The sequence below is a fragment of the Phallusia mammillata genome, chromosome 2 (genome assembly GCF_965637545.1).
Source record: "Phallusia mammillata chromosome 2, kaPhaMamm4.hap1.1, whole genome shotgun sequence".
NCBI classification, from domain to species: domain Eukaryota; kingdom Metazoa; phylum Chordata; class Ascidiacea; order Phlebobranchia; family Ascidiidae; genus Phallusia; species Phallusia mammillata.
This window is the reverse complement of record NC_137253.1, coordinates 26,507,496-26,530,939: the sequence shown is the minus strand read 5'-3', so window position 1 is coordinate 26,530,939 and position 23,444 is coordinate 26,507,496. Positions and strand designations below refer to the sequence as shown.

The window sequence follows — 23,444 nt, the reverse complement described above, 5'->3', positions numbered from 1 at the left end:
ACAGACAAAGACCACCTGAATATGGCATAAAAAGTTGGCACACAAATAATGCATATGTCAGAAAAATGGCTACCTTAGAATTGCAATTCACTTTAAAGCAATACTTGTTCAAATTAAGTATCTTAATTGACAATTCGACGTTATTATAATATATGTTTAACTTTAAATTTAAATTTAAGATCATCGCATCTACACATAGTATGTAAATGTGTTGTTTGCCCTGTTTAGCGATGAGCAATTTCTGTGTTCAAGGAATTTCAATCATCATTGACGTAAATCATTGAAAGCAAAACACATGATTAAAATCACAACTAACCCCAAACCCTTTTCGCGTACCAAATCATGCTAATACAAGGGTTAAAATGCGTCAGACCATGCATTTCCCATGCTTAAACATGCGAAATTGAAAACCCTTCGGATCAACTGCGGTTACGTTCCCAAAATATAACCCGCATTCATAGCAGGAAGTGGGCAAAATCAGATGAGTCGAAACCACTGCCAATTCAACGTATTGTTGTCATTGACGTGTATAAATAGCTTCTCCTTGATAAAGCGTTAGCGTATCTAATAGGTGCGACACTAATGGGGACAAAAAAGCGTAGTGCCAATGCATAGTACAAATGCTTTACAGTCAACTGGAAACAATCAGTGGCTGGAACTTACGCTAAAGCCAGAATATAAATACCGAAGCTTGTAGGATTTAGGTTTTGAAAAAATGTGTTTAAGATAAAAATGTTCTTACAATTTACATGCACTTTACTTTTTTTTCTACGGTTTTATTTCATTGACGTTCTCACACACAAAAGTCAGATTCATGTAAAAGTAGGACAATGTGCGTAAGCCTATACGTTTTGGAACATGACTTGTTAACACATGTACCTTGGATGATTCATTGTGAGCAACTCATTTTGATTTTGTAGGACGTATAGGCGCACATAGCAGCTTGCATGTCACGGTATACAAATCCTGCGGTTTCTAGTGGATTTCCTGCCTTTATTGAGCCTTCTAATTTGTAATATTGAACACTAGCTACAGATTTTGTCACCAACAGAATTCAGTTTTCAGATTAGAATTTAGCAAAGGTCCAAAAGAAATAAACTTGGTAAAGTTGTATCCCATACCATGCATTTTATTTTCAGTGTTAGATTTCATAAGATTAGGAAAATGCAGTGTGTATACTTTTTTGTTGTTGGTTTTTGCATAATCGTCCTCAAAATCAGGCCGGCTTTCACCGATGAAACCGTTTTCAATTGCACCATGACGATAGGGATACCATATTCGATTCCCATTGAGAAACAATGCAACGAAGTAAAAGACTGTGACAAGTGTGAGGACGAGCAGGGATGTGAAAACAGTCTCTTCTTCCAATGTGCTGGAACAAGCGACTGTTTACCATTTCCTGGCATTAAAAACCGTACCTGTAGCTTTAACCGTAAACCATGTCAATCATTTTGCGATGGCATACCTGACTGCAAAGATAGTTCCGATGAAATCATTGATGGTTTCGGCTTCAAATGCCTGTTGAAACGCCAGATCTTGGGTATTAAGTCTTCCCAGTGTGTTTTGCCTCAAGAGTTCCTAACCAGATGGAACAAGACGTCCAATTTACCGAGTTTTACCGTTTGCGCTGAAGACGCTGATCGTTGCTTTATATCGACGGAAGCCGGACCGGTGTTGGACACTTCAAAGTGTTGGCCGTGCACAGACGGCACGCTCATCCAGCGTCAACAAGTTTGTGATGGCGAGATTAACTGTCCCGACTTGACAGATGAATGCCTATGTTTTCGTAATGACTCGTTTGTGGATTGTAAAACAGTAAATCGAACGAGTTTTTCTGCAGAGAAGCGACGTAGATGTACAAGGTTAGATTCTTCGATTTTATTATTACAATATTTTGGTCTGCAAACTTTCTTTGCTCATGTTAAGGACAAAGTGTAAAAACAGTCCTTCTATCACACACGTAGGGTCAGGGTTAAAACCTCCTTAGTCTATCCTACATGTGTGAAAAAATATGGGATAAGGGGATGGTCTCTTGCTTCTATATTTCTAAGCAACAGTAATTACATACCTCTGGTTACTTATAACTGTCGTTTATAAAAATAATTATTTGAGTATAATGTATTGATCACCGAAATGATAATAACGATGGATTAGTAGCCTATAGTTTGTTAACGAAAGCATTCTTTTAACAGCAATGATGGATCGGCGACTTTTTGCAATGGAATACCGGAATGCCGAAACGCTGAAGACGAATGTGGTTGTTTAGGTTGGTTGTGCAAGTTGTTGACGGGAGTTTCTTAAAATAGTATAGAGTTTATGACATTTAGGGCAGCGAACTTTACCTTATTAAATATAGGCCTTGTTTCCAACTGCCCATATTTAACAGATTAATGTAGCAAAACATGTAAATGTTGTCTTTTGAAGGAAAGACGTGTTTTTGTACACGTAATACTTCGCCGACAAGAACATAACCTCTACAGTTTGAATACAAAAAAACTTTCGATGGGTACCAAAAGCATCCATCGTATAATTGTTTGGCTATGAAGAAATAGAGACGAATAAAACAATTTAAATCTAACTTGGTAAAGTAGCGGTCGTATATGTAGTTTAAGAACTGTTTCTTCACGATCTAGTAGCAATCAAAGACCATGGACCAGTATCAAGGCTTAAAGCCACATACTTCATGCGTGTTTATTGATTACAACTTTTTTGGGTATTTTAAAAGAGATTTCTGGCTTCGATAACAAACCCATTATTTCTTGACTTAAATAGAAGCCATTGCATATCGCCTTTCAAATGCACACCAGTTTGGAAAAAATCGTACACGATTGCATTTTATCGCCCTTTACAACTTACCATGTCCATTTATAGGCCCGCCATAGTTAAAGCGTGAAAGTTTTGCTACACCGCCATTTTACAACCCCTGTGACTAACAGACCATTGTCATTTTTTTAGCTTTTATTTACTTATTTGTCCAGATGAACCAGCTTTCTGTAAGAATATCACAAAACACGGATCGCTCATTTTGAAAGGATGCGACTCTACGCTGGACCTCAGGTATCTGTGCAACGGCCAGGTTGATTGTTTTTGCCGGGAAGACGAGGCTAATTGTACAGACGGTGCGGATGAATCCTTGGAGCTATGCTCGAAAAAAATTGCCTGTGGTGGAAAAGATTCAACTCAAAGCTTTTATAAACAATTTCAGTAAGTCATGTTTGGGTTTGAGAAGATGTAGATTTGATACTAGGATAAGTGCCGTTTGTATTGAAATCAACCCTTTCAACAATAGGTTTTCCGGTGATATGTTTTTATTACCTAAACAACATAAATAGTTTCTATTTGAATAAGGAACTGACAACAGATCTATAATAATAATAAAAACATTTTCTATAAGCAAGGCCTGAATAAACCCTTTGAGTGGCCCTAAACACTTTGGACTTGATGCTTCCTACCGGTGAAAGATGAATTATTTTATGTATTGTTGCTTCGGTTTGATGTATTGAGTGTAAACTAACAAAATCCAAATGGCTTTACCTCTTAATGGGAAGACACCACTGAAATGTCGGCAATAAATGACAGTTCGACATCTTTAATGCCGTGGCTATGTGACTTTTAGGTTTATCCTGTTGCCAATAAAAATAAATAGAAAAAAAATATTCCAAGTGCATTTTTATTAGCGTAAATACAGTTACCTTAAATTTAATAAAATTCAAAGCAGATCAATTATAAAATACCTTACTTTAAATAGGCTATAATCAATTTATTCAAAAAACGTACAATATATAACACACAAAGTTCCAAACACCATTTTCTTAGATGTGACTTCAACGCAAATTGTGATAACTCGGCCGACGAGATGGACTGCAGTGACCACTTCTACTGTGACCGAACGGACATCAGTGAGCGCTATATCAGACTATACCAGGTTGGAGATGGTAAATTTGACTGCAAAGACTTCAGAGACGAATGCTCGCAAGATAACGACATCCTATCTTCTCCAACACACCTTATAGCCTGGAATGTAATGGTCGCTTGGGTGTGGATTATGTGTCTGTTCTCCTTGTTTGGGAACTCGGCAGTGATAGGCAACATGGCATATGACTTAGCCTCGAAAATGCGACGACGCTATGGACATGCATCCGACAGGATACTAGTTGGCAATAAGATCCTTGTCCTCAACTTAGCTTTAGCAGATTTCATGATGGGAATCTATTTGCTACTCCTTGGATCCTATAATGCAGGCTTTGGCGACATCTATTGTAAAGAAAAGCTGGAATGGCTGGCAGGAAGACGTTGCCAGACTCTGGGCGTCTTGGCCAACGTGTCGAGCCAGTCATCTGTACTGGTGATGGCTTCAATGACGGCGTATCGTCTGTACGGCATTATCAGTCCGTTCAAGGCCAAAGTAATACGTTGTAGATACATTGCCGTTTCCATGATTGTCATGTGGATTGCTTCGCTCGGAGTGGGAAGTTTGCCGGTCATGCGATCCGAAATGATATCCGGTTTTCGCATCGACCAGCCGTACATCACCAAAAACATATTAACAGTTCATCAGTTACACATGGTCGTAGATAGAGCACGGTCACTTTCCTCCGCCTCAAATCTAAGCAATGTGGCATACAACGTTGACGGGAACATCAACGATCTTCCAGCAGAATTCTGCAACATTTTTCCCGCGGCTTGTAAAAACCAGGAAATTCGCTCTATCGGGTATTATGGTTCTGACGGTGTTTGTCTGCCACGGTGAGTTTTGCAGGTCATTGCTTTTCGGCTTGCGATAAACACAGAGTTTACAAAATTAGATTGTTCAGAAACTATCATGTAACGGGAAACATCGCTTTCGGTCACAAACTTCCTTTTTTCCATCATAACCTAAAACAAACAAAAGTCCATCATAACCTAGAAGTCCCTACTTGTATTAAGACACCTGATATAACTCAGTAGTGCCTTCTGGTGGAAAAATTAACGAAGTGATGCATACACTTCTGTTTTACTGTTTACTCTTGTTAGCAGATTTTACGGCAGCTTAGATGAACCCAATGCAACGTACACCCTCACTATCATGGTTTTCGATAGTGTTGCCATCGTCTTTATGATCATTGCCTACTCCGTGATTTACTTCGAAACAGCTTCGGCGATGCAACCGGGTATACATGGCATCCAACCGTTTTATACTCTGTTTGAAACTGAAGCACAAATTACAGCAAAAACTAATGGAATTTTTCATAGTTCCCTGTTTGGGTGTGGGTGTGGAATTACAAAACACAGTATTCAATTAGGATGTTCGCTTGGAATATTTCATTTGTAAACTGCAGTTGGTCATTTTTACCACTTATGCGCATTTGTTCATTTCTATAGACTAGTAGTATACTAAATATTCACGAGTCACAGTAAAATTATTGTTTTGGGCTTTACTTTTTACTTTACTACTCAATAGGTTGCTTGTTGTTTTAAGTAGCGAAGATGGCTATTAGGTTTTCTTAAGTGAAATGTAAATAAAAGTATATTGTTTCAGCAATAGGAACGCCTCGAAATCACAACGACAAAGTTCATGTGGACAAACGAGCAAAAGAAAACGACGCAATCTGGGGCAGGATAGTTCGACTGATTGCCAGCAACCTGGTGTGCTGGGTCCCGATATGCATCACATCGTTCGTGTCTTTTGCTGGCGTCGAAATTCCTTCTATCATGTACGGCGTTACAGCAGCCTTTCTAATTCCAGTCAACAGCGCTGTCAATCCGTGGATTTACTCCAATTTCCTCTGGGAGACGTTATTGAAGGTCACACGACGGTGCAGAGGTCATATCCGCAAGCTGTACGTCACTGGCTCGCTACAACATAGATTTAAGCAAGCTACCACCACAGTGGAACCGCTGGAAGCCAATATTGAACTCATAGCAATCAGAAACATATCGCTGGACGGCGGGTTTAGCACCAGGTCTTTTGAGCTTGGAGATGTTATTGAGCAGCGCGTGGTCGAAAGCACTCAATTGTAAGAAAAACTACGAAGCATGCCCGTTCGCACTATTCTAAGGCATCGACAATGGTGAAGAAACTAATCCTTCGTACGCAACAGTTTTTTAGAATAAAACTACATTCAATTTAGAAAACTATTTATTTTTGACAAACGATGTGTAATACTGTAGTAATTTCGTCTTGTGGGTGATTTTGGTTTTTCTGTTTTTTTACCGCCATTTTCCATCTTTTAATTTTATAACCGTAGCGCCGTGCCACATTATTGATGGCTCTTTATTCTTTTTCCAAGCCTTTTCTTGCTGTTCATATGATAAATAGATCGAGTTTATATTTAAATCGCCGGTATTGCAAGAAAAGCACTTTACCAGGGTTCCAACGATTGGACAAAAACTAAAACAACAACAACAACATAATCTGTCAGAAGCGAACTTAATTGAAATATAAAACATACCCAAGTATGTTCCAAATCAAAATGCTTGTTGTGTATGCTTATTTAGCGTAGTGTGTTGTAAGAGATGCTATCACTTGTCAGTGTTCTGTAAAAGAAATCTCTGCATCCGAATTTTAATTGCACCAACCTGCATGTCTAAACAAACTTGATGCCCCTTTGTTGAATATTTATTACATAATTTTGTCGCGAAAACATCGAAATGACCCATCATTTATAGCTATGGAATAAATCAGACGGAGTTCAACTTAAAGTAGGGTTTTATAATCCTACCAAACCTCCAAACCGGTTTGAACCGGTTCAAACCGGAATATTCCAGTTTCAAACTGGTTCTAGCCTCCAACCGAACCTCCAAACCGGCTTAAACCGGAATCGAAAACGCGAATTTTTGACCCGATTTTCGAAAAAAACCTAAGGTTATCACCTTTCCCTTTTTCGAATTTCAGAGGTCAAAAAATCGAAGAAAAATGCGGTTTTGGGTGGGAAATTTTCGAAAAAACCCAAAGACTATAGCCTTTCCCTTTTTTCGAATTTCGGGGTCAAAAAAACGAAGAAAAATCCGGTTTTGGATGGGTTTTCGCCGGAATATTCCAGTTTCAAACTGGTTCTGGCCGGTTTAGTCTCCTACCGACCCTTCAAACCGGTTTAAACCGGAATCGAAAACCCAAAATTTTGACCCGATTTTCGAAAAAGCCTTTCCCTTTTTCCGATTTTCGGGGTAAAAAAAACGAAGAAAAATCCGGTTTTGGGTGGGTTTTCGCCGGAATATTCCAGTTTTAAACTGGTTCTGGCCGGTTTTTGCCTCCTACCGAACCTTCAAACCGGTTTAAACCGGAATCGAAAACCCGAAATTTTGACCCGATTTTCGAAAAAACCCTAAGGCTATAGCCTTTCCTTTTTTCGATTTTCGGGGTCAAAAAATCGAAGAAAAATCCGGTTTTGGGTCAGTTTTCGACGAAATATTCCAGTTTCAAACTGGTTCTGGTCGGTTTTTGCCTCCTAGCGAACCTCCACACCGGTTTAAACCGGAATCGAAAACCCGAAATTTTGACACGGTTTTCGAAAAAAAAATATGAGGCCTTTTTTCAAATTTCGAAAGTCATCTTGGCTCCATTAAAGAATCCTAAAATTTGTGATCGGTGCTTGTAACCATTAAGACTGTGTTACGTGAATTATTTTGTCATGACAAAAATGTTAACATATACATTGTCCTGTGTTAAAAGTATACCAAATATAAACGCCTGAAACAGCAGTTTTTTTTTCTCTGTTATATGTTTTACTGGAAGTACTCATTTGCTTTATAATTTGGTACCAGGAATGGGCCAAATCTGCAATTGTTTTGTTAAGTGGAGCACCTAGCATCTCACGTTAACGCTCGGTGTATTGTGACGTTCAAACACCGTTCCTATTGAAGCTCATCGTAATGTTTGTTGTTTTTTTGCTATATTTAATGCCCGACAAAATGACTTGTCGTTTTGTTTCGTTTTAACTGCTCTATCTTCTCCCAGAACTCCCTAATCGCACAATTATACTTCAGCGCCCCCTTAGTGATAGCAATTGGTCTGGCGCGCCTGACCCATATACAGATATAAAAACCCTGATGGGGAGTCGTCCCCGGGGGTGACCTGGGTTCGAACCCCGTGAAAAAATAAGTTTACAGAAACAGACTAAAAGTTGTGAGCCTTGAACTTGAAAGTATACAAGCCTGAAATTAAACCTCAATACGAATTTGTTTCAACATTACCCTAATCTGACTCGAAATAAACGACCCATGTTATAACCCTACCATGCCCCCTCACTTGACATTTATCTCAATCTAATTTATTACACAATCATAAAAAAATCAAATTTCACTTTATATTCATGTTCTCGTGAAAACAATCAATGCAACAAATATTTAACAAAGGCATCTGTGTCATACAGTGTATTTAGATATACAGGTTCGCGCAATTAAAATTCGGATGCAGTTCTCAACTTATTTCAGACATAGGATCACTGTCCCAATTAAAAGAATCTCTTGGCCCAATCTAATTTTGAGTAAGTATAAGCATGCACATCAAGAATTTTGACTCGTTGAAAAACTGAATTTTATGAAGTGACACAAGGTTATTGACAGCTTGCATTTTAACGCTCTTTCAATACACAGTATAAAACTATCTCCTTTTTATCATCAAACATAATGGACGTCCTGTGAACTACATACAAAATCATTATGGATCACCCGTTGAGGAACAACTGTTTTACAAGAAAAAAACTTAATGGCTTGGTTAGTTTGTAGACACATGCATGTGTTGTACATACAAGTATTTAAACCCCATCAGACAGAACACGATAAAGAAATAAACAACAAGAAGCAGTAATAAAACGTGCATGAAAATTCAGATATTGAATACATCAGCATACTAAACCAAAAGTACAAAAAACGAACATAAACACAAGTGTGTAGATCAGTGGTTCTTAACCTTTTTGGTGTGGTTTCCCACTTAAGTAAATCACCAAGTTCGAATTTCCCCCTCTGCTATTTTTATAATGATGTTTTGTGCCCAACATTAACAAAAACATTCTTTAATCGAAACAATTTTGTGAAGCGATTTTGTCGGGACCTTAAAGGTATACTGCAATCTTATTGGGTTTAAATAGTGATTTCGTGAGAAAGTAAAATCAGGTGGAATTTTGAAAAATCCCATGTGCTTGCATTAGTCATTTATTGAATCACAATCAACAGATCAAATGCATTTATTCGCGAACAATAACAAAGTCATTGATACTTTTAGTAATGTCTGTGACGTAACAAACGATTTTTTGGATTTTTATGCGCCTTGTAAAACTAGGTGAAGTAAATCTTACATGTTGTTGCGGAAAATTGTGTATTAAATTAACTTTCAACGGTTAGTTTCAACCCACGGCCCCCCAGTTTGGTGACTTCTGACTCACACAATTTCCCTCCAAAAACATTAAATTTCCCACTAGTGGGAAATTTCCCACCGGTTAAGAACCACTGGTGTAGATAAAGAAAGCATGAACATGAGCCCAAGCTATAGGCACACTTATACCACTTTTAGACTTTTAACAATACCAAAAACAAAGAAAAGGGGGCAGGATACCTATTACATTTATATTATGTCTGGCACCAATAAACCATATATCTGTTAAATCAGGGGTCGGCAACCTTTTATCTACTGCGGACCGTTTTTGAAACTGAAATTTTATCGCGGACCGGCGTTCACAAAACTACAAATATTTACCACCGAAAACGCCTAAATGAGTTTATTATACCCGGGATACATGGGTAAAATGTTTTCAAACATTTAACCTGAAAAATTATACGGCCCGGTAACCAACTCGTCGCGGCCCGGCGGTTGCCGACCACTGTGTTAAATAACATGACTTTATTAAATTTACAGAGAATAGAAAAAACATGCACACACATTGCAAAAGGCAACAATGGTACAAAACAACACCCACAAAAATATTGATACGGCTGCAGATTGCAGTAGTCAAAACATGAGAACAAACACGTTTGCGCTCTTTGTGGCTACAAAATCGCATTGATTTTTTTCTGTTTATTGCAAACTTTGGCACTTTGTAGTGATATTTTTTCGGGCCCAAAACACGAGGTCAATCCGAATAGCAAATTCAGTCATTTGACACTTGCGGCCCGCCGAGTATTTAGCAAATATTTATGTAGTCCTTTATTTTAAAGTATTGAACCACCCTGTCTTAACTAATTGTTGTTTATCATTTTTTTAGTTGTTAAGAATCAATATTGCACACATTGCGAATGCTCCCAATGTAAGAATAGAAAAAAGAGGTTGCACAAAAGTACAGTTTCATTCATTACACGGTGGAGGTCAGTTTATGTGTCCAATTTTCCCTTTTATGTGATCAGAATGCTGTAGTAAGCAAGTTTGGGTTTAAAAAAACTACAACCCAGCTTACAAATTTTAAGTGAAACTACACAATTAGTGTAGAATAATACGCATAACCCTCCCTTCAAACCACCCAATTATCAATGCTCTGCAAAACAAACCATTTTTCATGTTCAAAATCCAGGTTTGCTAGTTTAAAAGTGAATGGGAACTAAATTTGTGCACAATTTTCGGTATCCTTTATCGTTGTTTACTTTAAAATTCTAAAGCATTATTTTGGGTTCTGCGAGTTGGTCTTAGTTCTAAATCAGGCCACTGCACCACGTCGAGGTGCCAACTCTCGCAGTGGGTCTCTCGTTAGATGGCAGTGGAGAGACCCTTGTCTGGCGCAGAACCAGGCCGAGCGAGGAAGACAACACTGGTCCATTTGCCAAAAAAATATCACTGCAAATGGACGCCTAGATCATACCTCTGAACTTACGTGTAAACACATATGATCCCAATGAATGTCAATTGTTTGATTCCGATTGATTCAATTTAATTTTATATTCCATTAAAATTTTCCATGTTTGTTTTTTCTTTTGTGTCAATCGTGTACAAAAATATAAGATTAATTTGTGAGCTTAACTATGCTATTATTCACCCTTCCAAATTTCCATAAAAAATCCTTCACCGTTTGGGCCGCATCTATAAAAACAGAAACAAACGTTAGTCGTGAATACAAAATAACCAGTCCCGCCTTTGCAATCTTCGTCCATACATCTGCAAAACAAAACAACAGTGTTAGTTCACATAACAATATACAATGCTCAATTTGAAAACTTGTTCCAAAATCAGCATTTAGATTCCTTGGTCTTATGCAGGCAGCCTCTGTCACTATGACCCTGTACTTGTAAATGCTAGCTTCTGACCATGGCGGCCCGATTTGCCTGGTTGCCGTAACCACGAAGCAGCTCACGGTATTCTGTAGAACTAAAGTGGATCTGAGTTTGCAGCGCCGATTTAAAGAGGGAATTGCATCAAGGCTTTGTGCCATGGGTTATGTCTTTTTTATCTGTAAAACGCACCTTTTTGCAAGCAGATTACCTAGATTAGCTTTCTAACCATAAAACTGCGCCGCACTTAGTTAAGTGATAGTCAAGCGTGGTGAGAACAATGTGCCGACCTTCCTGGGTACAGAGTTTCTCATGAGCTAACACGCCATAGCCAACAGGGTCGATTTGTGGTGTTTAAACCAGCAACTTCATGTCACAAATCAGCCTCATTCATTCGGCGGAATAACCACCGCCACGGCAACATGCACTGCCTGATCTATACTTTTTCTCTTTCGAAAATGGTACTTCTCAATGAGCCAGCAGTTTTTCGAATTTTCGAGTTTTGTGGTTCTTTATCGTTCATAGAAGCATGCCTCTTTTCTACAGAGTATTGTCTTTATGCGACCCGCGAAGAGGATTTAAGTTTATTCGGTTTGTTACTGCGATTTTAAATCGGTATTATTTTACAGCTATAACGTATTATCGAAAACATTCCAACTGTGTAGTATTGTTTCCGCACAATATGTAATTGTCTGGTAGAATCTGTTAATCCTGTGACTAATAAGCTACGTTTGTTTGGGAGTCGACATTTCTCTAAACTTAATTTTTGAAGTTTATGATTTTATTTCGATTTTGTCACTGGCATATCAATGGATTTCTTAGTTCTAAGTCACTGTCGAATGTAGACGATATTTCATAGCACAAACTTTACAAGCTATAATATCGTGCAACCTGCGACAATCAGTTCATTAATTGTGGCCCTTGCATCATTTTTGACTTGTGCAAATCTAGCATAAACTACATGGGCGCAGGCATGAAGAAACAAGACCGGGTAATTTATGACGTCATAACTCATCCTGGCACGCGTGCCGCATGCGTCCTGTCGGTACGTTTTGGGCGGCTCGCGAAAACTTTCTGCACACAATCATCTAACCGATTGCAGTAGTCACATTCCTAAATTCATCATCAAAATACTTGTCGATATGAACAAGGACTTTTGCGCTCTTTGTGACGACATAATCGCGTTGATTTCTTTCTCTTTGCAAATATCGGCACTTTGTGGTCATATTATTTCGGTCCCAAAACAAGAGGTCAATCAGAATAGCAAATTCAATCATTTGAGACTTGCAGCCCGCCAATGATTTACTAAATCCTAATGTAGCCACCTGTCTTAACTAATTGTTGTTTATCCGTTTTTGAATTAGTCGTAAAGACTATATTGCACATATTTCTTTCATTACACGGTGGAGGTCAGTTTATGTGTCCAATTTTCCGTTTTATGTGATCAGAAAGGTGTTGTAAGCAAGTTTGGGTTTATAAAACTATAACCCAGCTAACAAATCTCAGTTTATTTAGTGAAACTACACAATTTGTACTGAATAATACGCATAACCCTCCCTTCAAACCACACAATCTTCAATACTCTGCAAAACAAACCATTTTTCATGTTCAAATTTCAGGTTTACCAATTAGCACTGGGCACTAATTTGTGCACAATTTTGGGTATCCGTTATTGTTGTTTACATTGAAATTCTAAAGCATTATTTTGGGTTCTGCGAGTTGGTCTTAGTTCTAAATCAGGCCACTGAACCACGTCGAGGTGCCAACTCTCGCAGTGGGTCTCTCGTTGGTTGGCAGTGGAGAGACCCTCGTCTGACGCAGAACCAGGCCGAGACGAGGAAGACAACACTGGTCCATTTGCCAAAAAAATCTCTGCAAATGGGCGCCTACTTGATACCTGTGCACTTACGTAGCAATATATACTCCATATGATTGACTATTGTTTTGTGATTCCATTTGATATAATTAGATACTCCATTACAATTTTCCATTGTTTGTTTTTTGTTTTGTGTCAATCGTGTATAAAAAATAGGATTAATTTTTGAGCTTAAACTATACTATTATTCACCCTTCTAATTTTCCATCAAAATTCCTCGCCATTTGGGCCGTACCTAAAAAAAAAAAAAAAGTCGTGAATACAAAATAACCAGCTTCCCCTTTGCAATCTTCCATACATCTGCAAAACAAAACAACAGTGTTAGTTCGTCACATAACAATATACAATGCTCAACTTCAAAACTCGTTCCAAAATCAGATTCCTTGATCTTATGCAAGCAGCCTCTGTAACTATGACCCTGTACTTGTAAATGCTAGCATCTGACGATGGCGGCCCGATTTGCCTGGCTGACTTAACCACGAAGCAGCTCGCAGTATTAACTAAACTGGATCTAAATTCGCCGCGCCGATTTAGAGAGAATATAAATCCAAACACATCCCATTCACATCAATATAATCTAAGTTAGGTTGCCAATTTTAAACAACTTTTAGCAAATAAGGAAGGAAGAGTTAACGCCTATACCGCGACGTGTATTACACAACAAATTAAACCTAGAAAGATTTTACACAATAAACAAACAATTTTATAATAGTCAGGTTCTAATTTTCTGGTAGTATATCAAACTACCTTGTTGTTTTGGTTCTAATTTCAAAGTAGTATATTAAACTACTTTTAGGTTCAAAATCCAAGTAGTATACTAAACTACTTATTTCAAGCAGCATATTAAACTGCGTAAAAGTTCAAACAAGCTGGTTTCCTGTGATAAATAAAGGATGGTTAGTTTGTTAACTTCAGTTCAGTATGTTGTCACTAAAATTTAGTCGTGGACAATTAAAATGTCATTTTGCATGAAATAACCACCAATATTTAGGTATGGTCATGGAAATATTACTTCGGTTACTTTATTTTTAAACCTGCTAAACCAAGTTGCCACCAGAAGTTTTTCGTGGACAACTAAGTAAAGGTTTCAAAGTAACCACCAAAGTTTAGTTGTGGTCACAGAAAACGTTCATGTTGTTTTCAAGATTGCTAAATAAAGTTGCCACTAAAATTTAGTCGTGGACAACTAAAATATCATTTTCGCAAAAGCAACCACCAATGGTTAGTTGTTGTCAGAGTAAATGTTGTAGTTCGTTTATCTTAGCTAAACCGAGTTGCCACTAAAATTTAGTCGTGGACAACAGTAATATCAATTTCCCCCATACCACCAATGGTTAGTTGTAGTCACAAAAGCATCCTATAGGTCACTTTATTTTGAATCCTGTGTAACCATGTTGCCACTAAAATGTAGTCGTGGACAACTGTAACCACCAATGGTTAGTTGTGGTCAAATAAAAGTAAGCTTAAGCCACTCGTGTGTTCAATTAAGTTATAAAATTGTTCTTCGTTCATCTGGTACGCGATTGGTTGATCTCCTATCAAATCGTACACGATTGGTTGTTCATCTTCTTCAGTGCTATTTGCACCTAACGTTATTAAGTCTAACTCACAAACATACTTGTGGAACCGCCATCGTCCTGCGCGCCCCTATAATGCCGCCGCAACTAGATCACAAACAAAAACAAGGAAAAAACAGCTTCTGAGCTCGCTATCTATTGGACTTCTCAACAGCAGCCTATAAAAGTAAAATGTGAGGCTGCCGCGCCTGGCAGTTTAAACCTCACGAAAAGCAAAGTTATGAAACAAACAGAGCTTTTAGATGGGTTTATCCGACCGAGTCAACAAGGAATGCGAGATTTGGGTAGTTAGGTAATAATATAATATAATATTAATAATAAAATATAACATATGCAGACAGCATATGGAATAAAAAACGAACAAAACCTGTGGAAAAATGTACCTGCAAATAAAAGTACCTGTGGAAAAATACACGAGCTGCAAGATCCGCTGGGTGGCAGGCTTTGCCACAACAACCGAAGAACATTGTGTGCACCTGCATGACATCGCAATCCAGCCGCAGTCCAGGGTATTCATAGGGAAGAATAAACTGCGAGTGGGTCGTTCAGCCAATACAGATGCACGGCACCGACGGAACAGTGCAACAACAAGCGACAATCCCTCAGTTAAAATGCGCTCAAGCTTATAACGACAAGGGAAGACAGAGAAAGTGCCACGTGTAAAAAGGCGACCGCAAACAAATTTAGGACACTGTGACAAACAACATCATCATCAAAGAGGGTCAGAAAAAGACATCATCAAAGACGGACCCTCCCAAATTCAGACAGTTTTAGGGGGGAATTGAAAACATCCTTACGGTATTTTTAGCCGGCGTGCTCGCGAACCTTTCCTCTCCAGCCCAAAAATGAGGGGAGACTGAGGCCGCCTGCACCGGTACCAGTCTCCGGTGGAATTTTGACTCCTGGGGATCAAACTCCGGTGGAATCGACCCCCAGCGGGCCTGGGTGGGTGAGGGCGACGTGTTTCTATCCCTAGGTTTTAACGCTAAAGTTTAACGCGCCGCGCCTAACTAAACCCATAACTAAGGGGGAATGCGGCGCGCTAACCCAAAAATGCCCCAGCCTAACTATTCTTACCCCTAGTTATCGGTGCTACAACTACATATAAACTTAATTGCGACTTAATTTGTAGCACCAAAAAAAACAAAAATGACGTGGGCCTCCAATCCGCTGGACCTGACCATGACGAATGGAGGCCCAGCGCAAGTTAGCATAGAGTTATGGGCCTATAGGTGAAAATCTCGCATTCAATGTTGACTATAACGCAGCAGCCTCCTACCAATAACTGACATCCCGTATTTTTGTAGATGATAACGGGACGGAGACTTGAAGGCGAGTTGATGGATATGAAGAATCTGAAACAGAGAAGAAAATTAGAAAATGCCAACGTTTTGTTACACTGTTGTATTACAGCCAGCTGGGGTTTATGTGATTAAACACTTTTAAACGACTTCGGTGTGATAGTTGTGTTAGACAACTGTTTTGTTAAGAAGATTGTATGGCCCTTGACGATGCAGTTTTTTAAGGAATCGTTTTGCAGCCAAAGTTGTATCAGATAAGCAAAAAAAAAGAAGAAACTGCAAAACGGCTAATCGTTTGAACTGCATGCTGGCTTTCAACTTGGGAAAAAGATTGCGCAGAATTATTTTTGGTAGTTCGTACCTTGAAGCTTTTGGGGTGGGTGTTTTCAGTGTCGATGTAGACGTACTAAGGTCCCAACAGCAGGAAAATCCGATTCGCCTGCACAAAACAAACCAGTTAGTCCAACGAAATTTAAATTGCCGTTTATCAAAACTAAATGGAAAACTACAATGAAAAAATGGAAACCTACATAGAAATATTTTACTGTTTGCTTCATCTACTTTGTACTGAACAAAGCTATTGTTAAACAGAAATAGGAGTGTGTGCTGTTATAAACTTACGTTTAGCCTCCATCATCTTCACCCAGAGAACGAATAAACCGTGGTACGTCATGTCACGTGCTTTTGTCTGTTCGTGTTATTGTGGTAACCTGTAGAAAAAAATGACAAGTTTACTTTTTGGAAAAGTGCAATTTGGAACATCTAAGTGGGGATTTAATTCCTTAACTATACAAATCCAAAAAGTCCAACTCGATGATAGGATTAAACAGAATAGGATTCAGTACTCTGGATTCGATAAAACTTTTTTAGAAAAGTGCTGGAGTAGCATTTTATTCGAAAATTCCGCCTTAGTAAAGATGCGTATTTCACTAAGACTTGCGAAAGTGATTACAGTCTTAAATAACGCTGTGAGTTAATGTGCTCTTTAGTGTTACAGCGAGTTGGGTAATATTTGTTCCAAAAAAGTGAAATTTACAAACCTGTTTTGTAATTGCTGCATCACAGGAGGCCATGTGCTGCGGATCAGGATTTCAGCTGATGTTTTCCGGTTTCTAGGAGTACGGCATTCGATGCATCAGACAGCTTTCTCTGGAGATAGAAAATTGAATTAATTTTGAAACCGAAGTCATGTACGGCCGAATTTATGAATTTATCTTGGTATGATAGATTTGATTGAGGCAGAAAGGACTATATTTACAACAAAGAAACAAATGCATTCTGACATCATTTCTCTTTTGATCAAAGGCAACAGCAAACAAGACACGAGCTGTGAAAACAACAAAAAACATAACTTACCACCCGAAGTTTGCGATTCATCGAAAGGACCCACCCTCCCGGCCGAATGTCAACAGGTTCCCATGGCAACCGTTGGTGACGTCATTTCCATCGTGCATCTGCCTGAAGGTAAAAATAGCCAAATAAAAAAATGCCCAGGGTTTTTGACTTGCAACACGGGTACTTACTTTTAAGTGTGATGCACGACACCGATTGATTCATAATGCGACAATAGCAACAGGTTATTGCGAACACAAAAACACACGAGGGGAGCGTATAGTTACGTCCAGCCGTCGCTGGGTAGCAAAAAGCCGTTTTATGCAGCACAAAATACAAACGTGCACTTTTAAGGTTTGTTACTATTACGTCAGCTGTTGCTGAGTTTGAAAACTATTTCCTAACGTCGTTGGCAAAAAGGCAGTTTTTGTGAAATGTGCCTTTCGAAAAAGCAAATCAACACAATACAATGATATGCAGCTAATAAACGCTGCATTTTGAGTAATATCCAGTCGACGGGGAGTTATGAAAGCGGACATATTTACAATTCAACTACAGCAGCTTCATGACGAATTCAAATGACAATAAAATAGCGACGTGCATTTTGGGGCGTCCATTTATCGTCAGCAATCGCTGCGTCTTAAAAACTATCTCCAGCCGTCGCTGGGTGGTAAAAGGGCCAATTTTCACAATATTACAATTTTTAGGTTCGTTGCTTTAAGAACAGCAATCGCAGGGTTGCCAAGAAAACAAAATACAGCACCACAAATCAATATAAATTTTCAGTATACAAATTTTTTCGTCAGCCGTCGCTGCGTAATAAATATAATGTTTTTGTAATACAAAAATCAAACAGAATATTATGCATTTTCAGACCCGGTAACGTAATTATGAACAATACTACGTTATGTAAATTATTTTCAGTCGTTACATGATTGTAAAAGCTTGTTATAAATCCAATTCATTTCCAGTCAACGGTAAACGGCTTTTTCCCAATACAGTCCAGCACAGACAAACACTTGCTTTGAAGGCAATAACCGTCAAAAGGCGTTGCATTTTAAAATATACCATATCAACATTGTAACAACAATATGATCAAAGCGGGAACTAATATGCAAAGCAATTTACCATTAGGATTCTCTAGGGTTTTACAAAGAAGCGTTTCACAAGAAAACAAATTGCAATCACACAAATAAACTAAAACCGCTGTTAATAATACCTCACTATACTATTGCCTTCTTTCTTACTTCAACTCAACCGAACTGTCTAAAACTATGCACAAACAGAGCAACTTTTCGGAATACCGTTCGCATTACAGAACTGTGCACAGTCTTGTAACACGAATACGCAGGTACAACGTTGAACAACCAGGTGTTGGGGGTTTGGGGGCATTTGCGCAAGTTAACATGTAGAGGGGAATTCCCAAACGCCGAAACCATGCACTGGTTTCAGTGATCGAGAAACATCACGCAACACCAAAATCGATGAACGTCACAAACTACTCAATATTCGGAAAAATCAACTGAATGCGCAACTCCTTTCTGGGCTACTGTTTTATTTCTAAATTTGAATTCCAGCTTTGCTAATAACTTTTGTCTCAATCTAAGAGTTAGGCTACCTTAACAGTTTTCAACTGCACTTATTCGAGCTGTTTCTGTTACTGCTTGACCAACTTGTAACTTGTGCGACTGCAATTACAATTCGTAACTAACAAACCGCCGCGTACAATATAAGTCAATATGTCAAGCGCAAGAAGTCCAAGTCCATGGCGTGTAATGCCGACGCACGTACGGCAACTACTTGACCGTCCACAATGCATTGTACTTGGCCGTCCACAATGCGTCCACATCATGGTGTCAGTCTACTGCGTATAATGCCGATATATGGCTGTCCATGAATGTGGGTGTTGGTTGACCGTGGTAACGTCGTGATTTCAAGTCTTCCACGATAATACCGGTACGCATATGAAATCGCTCTGAAGGTCCAGTTGAAATTAAGGTGTGATTTTGCAGTCTAAGTTCATAAAAATGCGCATGTACGTATGGCAATCACATTTCGACTGTCCTTGGTGTATGATGGTGATCCGCATCTGGTGCATATTTTGTTGACGAGGACAGGTGTATTCTGTAAACAATGTGGTAAGTTAGAATTCACATATCGTTATTTTACAAGACAACTTTTTATAGATGGCATCAGTTTTTTATCATTCTTTTTAACTGTGATGCAATACGTTAAACGTTTAGCGAGATAGTGTTTGAAATAAAGTTTACAACAGCAAGTGTCTCAAAATAGACTTGTTAACAATTTTGCTACGGTAATACAGTGACTAATTTTTAAAGCAAAGCAGTCATTTTGCCATCTTCAGAACGGTTTAAATTCGGTACATCATACTTGGGAATTGGCAATTAAAGCATAAATAAACGATCTACTTGCAATGCTCAAGAACGAGAAGACGCACGCAAACGTGGTGACCTGTTATGATTAGTAGGTCACACAGGAGACGCAAAATCTTGCAATCAGTCCGAAATATGTGCATACAGCAATCAGCGAGTTAAGTGAGCAAATATCATCAGATGATTGGGTTAATTTATCACGTGACTGCCCTGCGCATACCAAGCTTCGTTACGTCACTTAAGGTACACGTGAATTGCAGAAGATTGCGCAAGACTTTTTGACGTTTAAATAGAGTTATTGGTTTAAATAAAGCCACCCGATATATTTTTTCACAAAATCTGTTCTAATGGTCAGACAGAGTGCCAAACATTTAAGCCCAACATAACAAAACAACTTTAAAATTGATATTAAGTGCCCGAATTCAACAACACTGCAATTCCAACAAACAATTAACAATTTAACTACTTTAGTTACTTATAATCATAAGTTTTAATTACTTTCTGCTATAGTTAAAACAAAGCGTTAGCGAACAACATACAAAAGCTTAAGCATCCAGTTTTCGGACAATTCTTACTTTTATCCAAACTAAGCAAAAACCACATGACTTAAACGTTGCGGCCGGCTAGTTTTCAGAGTCAACTTAGCACCATTTACAAGTAAAATAATGTTCTTAACATAAAGAAATGCAATTACCAAACGGACAAATATGAAAACTCGGCACCAATGACTTGAAGACCATCGACAACAACACACTGACCAATATACACTTTACCTGTTTTGTGGTATGATTAACTACAATGATAAACACAAAGCTTTAAAGCTTGGTTTAGCACACGACAAAATCCAGTATACCGGCATCCAGTATTTTTACTGTTAACAAAACAAAACATAAAGCAGCTGTGGGCAATGTCAAATCGCTGAACAATTATCTGATTCCCGAAACAATATTACGGCTTAGTTGGTAACACATCAAAACGACAGATACTGCACAGGCAAACGAAAGCTTACCTTTATTATAGATGTCGTAGCTAGTCTTTGCCAGGAGCAGTAGAATGTATACGCGACTTGACGTTTATGTCGATTTATCGTTCGAAGCACTTCCATTGAAGAAGCTTAACCTGAAAAAATAATAATAATAACGTTAGTTGCAAAATGGTGCTATTTACCTACTAAGCACCAAAATATCAAAGTCATTTAAAGAGAAACCGCCGGGAAATCATCAAAAGGATAAGCAACTTTATTATGTATTATTTCTTTTTAGTAGCCTACATACAATGTTTGATCACAAAATTATTTAAACCACCTTAATGATAGGAAGTTCGGTGCGCAACATAATTTTTAACGTTAGTTTGCTTTTGTTTGTTTTTATTAAAATGCATAGCCACGAACCCACGATGTACATTACTCAGTTTAGAATAAAAGGGACCAACATGATCACATTTAATCGGTAGCTAACACCGAAGGCACGCAAAAGTCTCGCAATCAACCTGGATTACAAAAAATTCAATCAGCGCTTGTTTCTGCGTGAGCAAATAGAATCAGATGATTGGCATAATTTGTCACGTGACTGCCCTGCGCATACCAGGAATCGTTACGTCATTTATGCAACACGTGGATTGGATGACGATTATTGCGCAAGAAATGTTGGGGCCTGACTGACGTTGTTGATTAAATTAAAGTAATTCCCCCCCTGTAAGTTTTTGTTTACAACCACTTTATACACACAAATAATGTTTTAATGCACATTCTGTAAAAACACATCCTTCAAATCTATAATGTACTAAACAACTCCCCAAATTGATACTTGATGTCTAAACTTAAGACCATTGTCAAGTTAACCCCACAACTAACAATTTAACTATTTCTTCAATTTTTTTCGACTGATGTTTATTTTACAACAATGCAGACAAGGCTGTATAGCGGAAACACAAAAGGTAGGCCTACATGAATTCTTGCCAATTTTACTAATTGACCTAACAAAAACACAAAACATCAACTATTTATACAACTATTTTCAGTTGGCATACTTAAGTTATAAACTGCACGTAAGTTGAAAAAATAGCATGCTTGCAAACGCACATGTTTTTAAGCTGACAAAGACTTGTCACAAAAATTAGAACGTCTAAAAATAAGTAAAACAACTTACTTTTACATTGATGGCATGCAAATCATACAGCAAATGCCGTTCATTGTAGTTGGGCCATCAGCATTGAAAAACTCGGATCTTGTGCAGCCTAAATTCAGAAGCATTCTGATACCAGCACAATCTGAAACAGTTCAAGTAACTGTGGATAAGCAATTAGGTTTTCTTTCTTTTTTCTATGCTGCCGACAACAAAACTATAACAACTGAATTCTGAAAGGCTAGGAACGCAACTGGCGCGGTTATCAGCAAAAAGCGCCGATCGCCTGAAAACAGCACGCATCGGGAATTGCGTTTACAACGTGGCATTGTTATGTCACAGAGGAACGAAATGTAGAACTTGCCTATTGTTGAAAGCTTGATTTGATAAGATCTTGCTAAAGCATTACCCATGTTACCGAAGAAGCTATTTTACAAGATTCATATTCAGTTAATCATTTAATTTTTACGACAACATGTTACGCAACGAAACTGTAATTAAAAGCTTGATTTTCTGGTTGATTAGATTTTGCTCGGAAAAAATGTGGGCTATGACTGCTTACCAATCTTTGACTGACAACGTATAAACATCCCCTAACGTTATTATTATAACCGCGCTAAAAATACTTTGTTTCTGACAAATCTTAAGCAAACTTTTATTGCGTTCACAAGTGTTTTTACTTAAAATACAAAATATATTTTTTACTTAAAAATTACAGCGTTCTCCAATCGTTTAAATCCAGGTAAAATGCCTTTCTTACACAAATTTTGCAATTAAATTTCAACAAAACCGCTTCACCTACCTTTTCATAGATTCGCGCACAGCTCCAACGAGATGTCAACACCAGCTCCGAAAGGTCAAGAAAGAAGAAACATTCATTTACATCTGGCGCTTTGTCACGTGATTACGTGAAATAGAAAAAAGGCAAGTTCATAGAAACCAAGCACAAGAAGACGGATGTTGGTTGCAAAAGTTTGTCGATAATTTGTGATTTTCTCTTCTTTATCTTACTAATTGGAGTCGGGCATATAATGTGCAAACGAACTTAAAAGATAAACAAATCGGCTTTTTAGATTGCATTGCATTTGATTTTGTGAATTGTGAATCATCGCAAATCCAGTTAACTTTTTGGAAGTTGCTGGTATAATTCGTAAGAATTAAAAAGGCCGCATAACAAAGTCAAATGGTTAAAATGTTTGCAACAAAATACGCGATGTATAAGACTTTTTAGTCGACCAACTTCGAGAAACATAACAGCACAATTAAGCACAGGCCTAGCTAGATCATGAATTCGGTGGACGTGGTAGTGTTTCACACTTTTTTTGCCAGTACGGGAATTAGTAATTGTGTGGTATTATTAACCTTGCCAACAAACCCAAGAACCTGTTATAACCTGATCTCAAACCCGAGACTGCTCATTTAATTATGCGAAAGGCTTGAGACTCTGCAATCAAGGCTCATAACGAAGGCCTAAATCCCTGCCAAATGATGGAACCAGTGTTTTAGTCTGCAAAGCGTCCCACGCAAAGAAAAGGTTTGTGTGCCGCAAGCCTCAAACGTATGAAAGCCACTGATCTAAAGTCACGTTGGCAAGTAAACAACGTCAGATCCGTAAAAATGGCACGAATTTTTTGATTTTCACATGCCAAGGAAATGATGTTGCACAATTC

General features: G+C 38.3%; 1 protein-coding gene and 1 long non-coding RNA gene across 2 annotated transcripts; one reads left to right on the top strand and one right to left on the bottom strand.

Annotated features, from left to right (window-relative positions):
• Positions 1 to 395: 395 nt before the first annotated feature.
• On the top strand, positions 396 to 7,706 carry LOC145214736 (uncharacterized). The gene is made up of 6 exons (XM_080083337.1): positions 396 to 1,862; positions 2,193 to 2,266; positions 2,979 to 3,204; positions 3,817 to 4,746; positions 5,017 to 5,150; positions 5,519 to 7,706. The coding sequence occupies exons 1-6, from the start codon at positions 1,123 to 1,125 to the stop codon at positions 5,998 to 6,000; spliced, it is 2,586 nt and encodes an 861-aa protein (XP_079939463.1). The 5' UTR covers positions 396 to 1,122; the 3' UTR covers positions 6,001 to 7,706.
• A 7,294-nt stretch (positions 7,707 to 15,000) lies between these two features.
• Positions 15,001 to 22,661, bottom strand: LOC145214744 (uncharacterized). The gene is made up of 9 exons (XR_013857108.1): positions 22,577 to 22,661; positions 21,799 to 21,919; positions 20,661 to 20,770; positions 17,450 to 19,382; positions 17,283 to 17,384; positions 16,967 to 17,075; positions 16,548 to 16,636; positions 16,288 to 16,365; positions 15,001 to 15,980 (listed from the first exon to the last, which is right to left on the bottom strand). It is a non-coding gene; the product is annotated as an uncharacterized LOC145214744 (long non-coding RNA).
• Between the last annotated feature and the right edge of the window lie 783 nt (positions 22,662 to 23,444).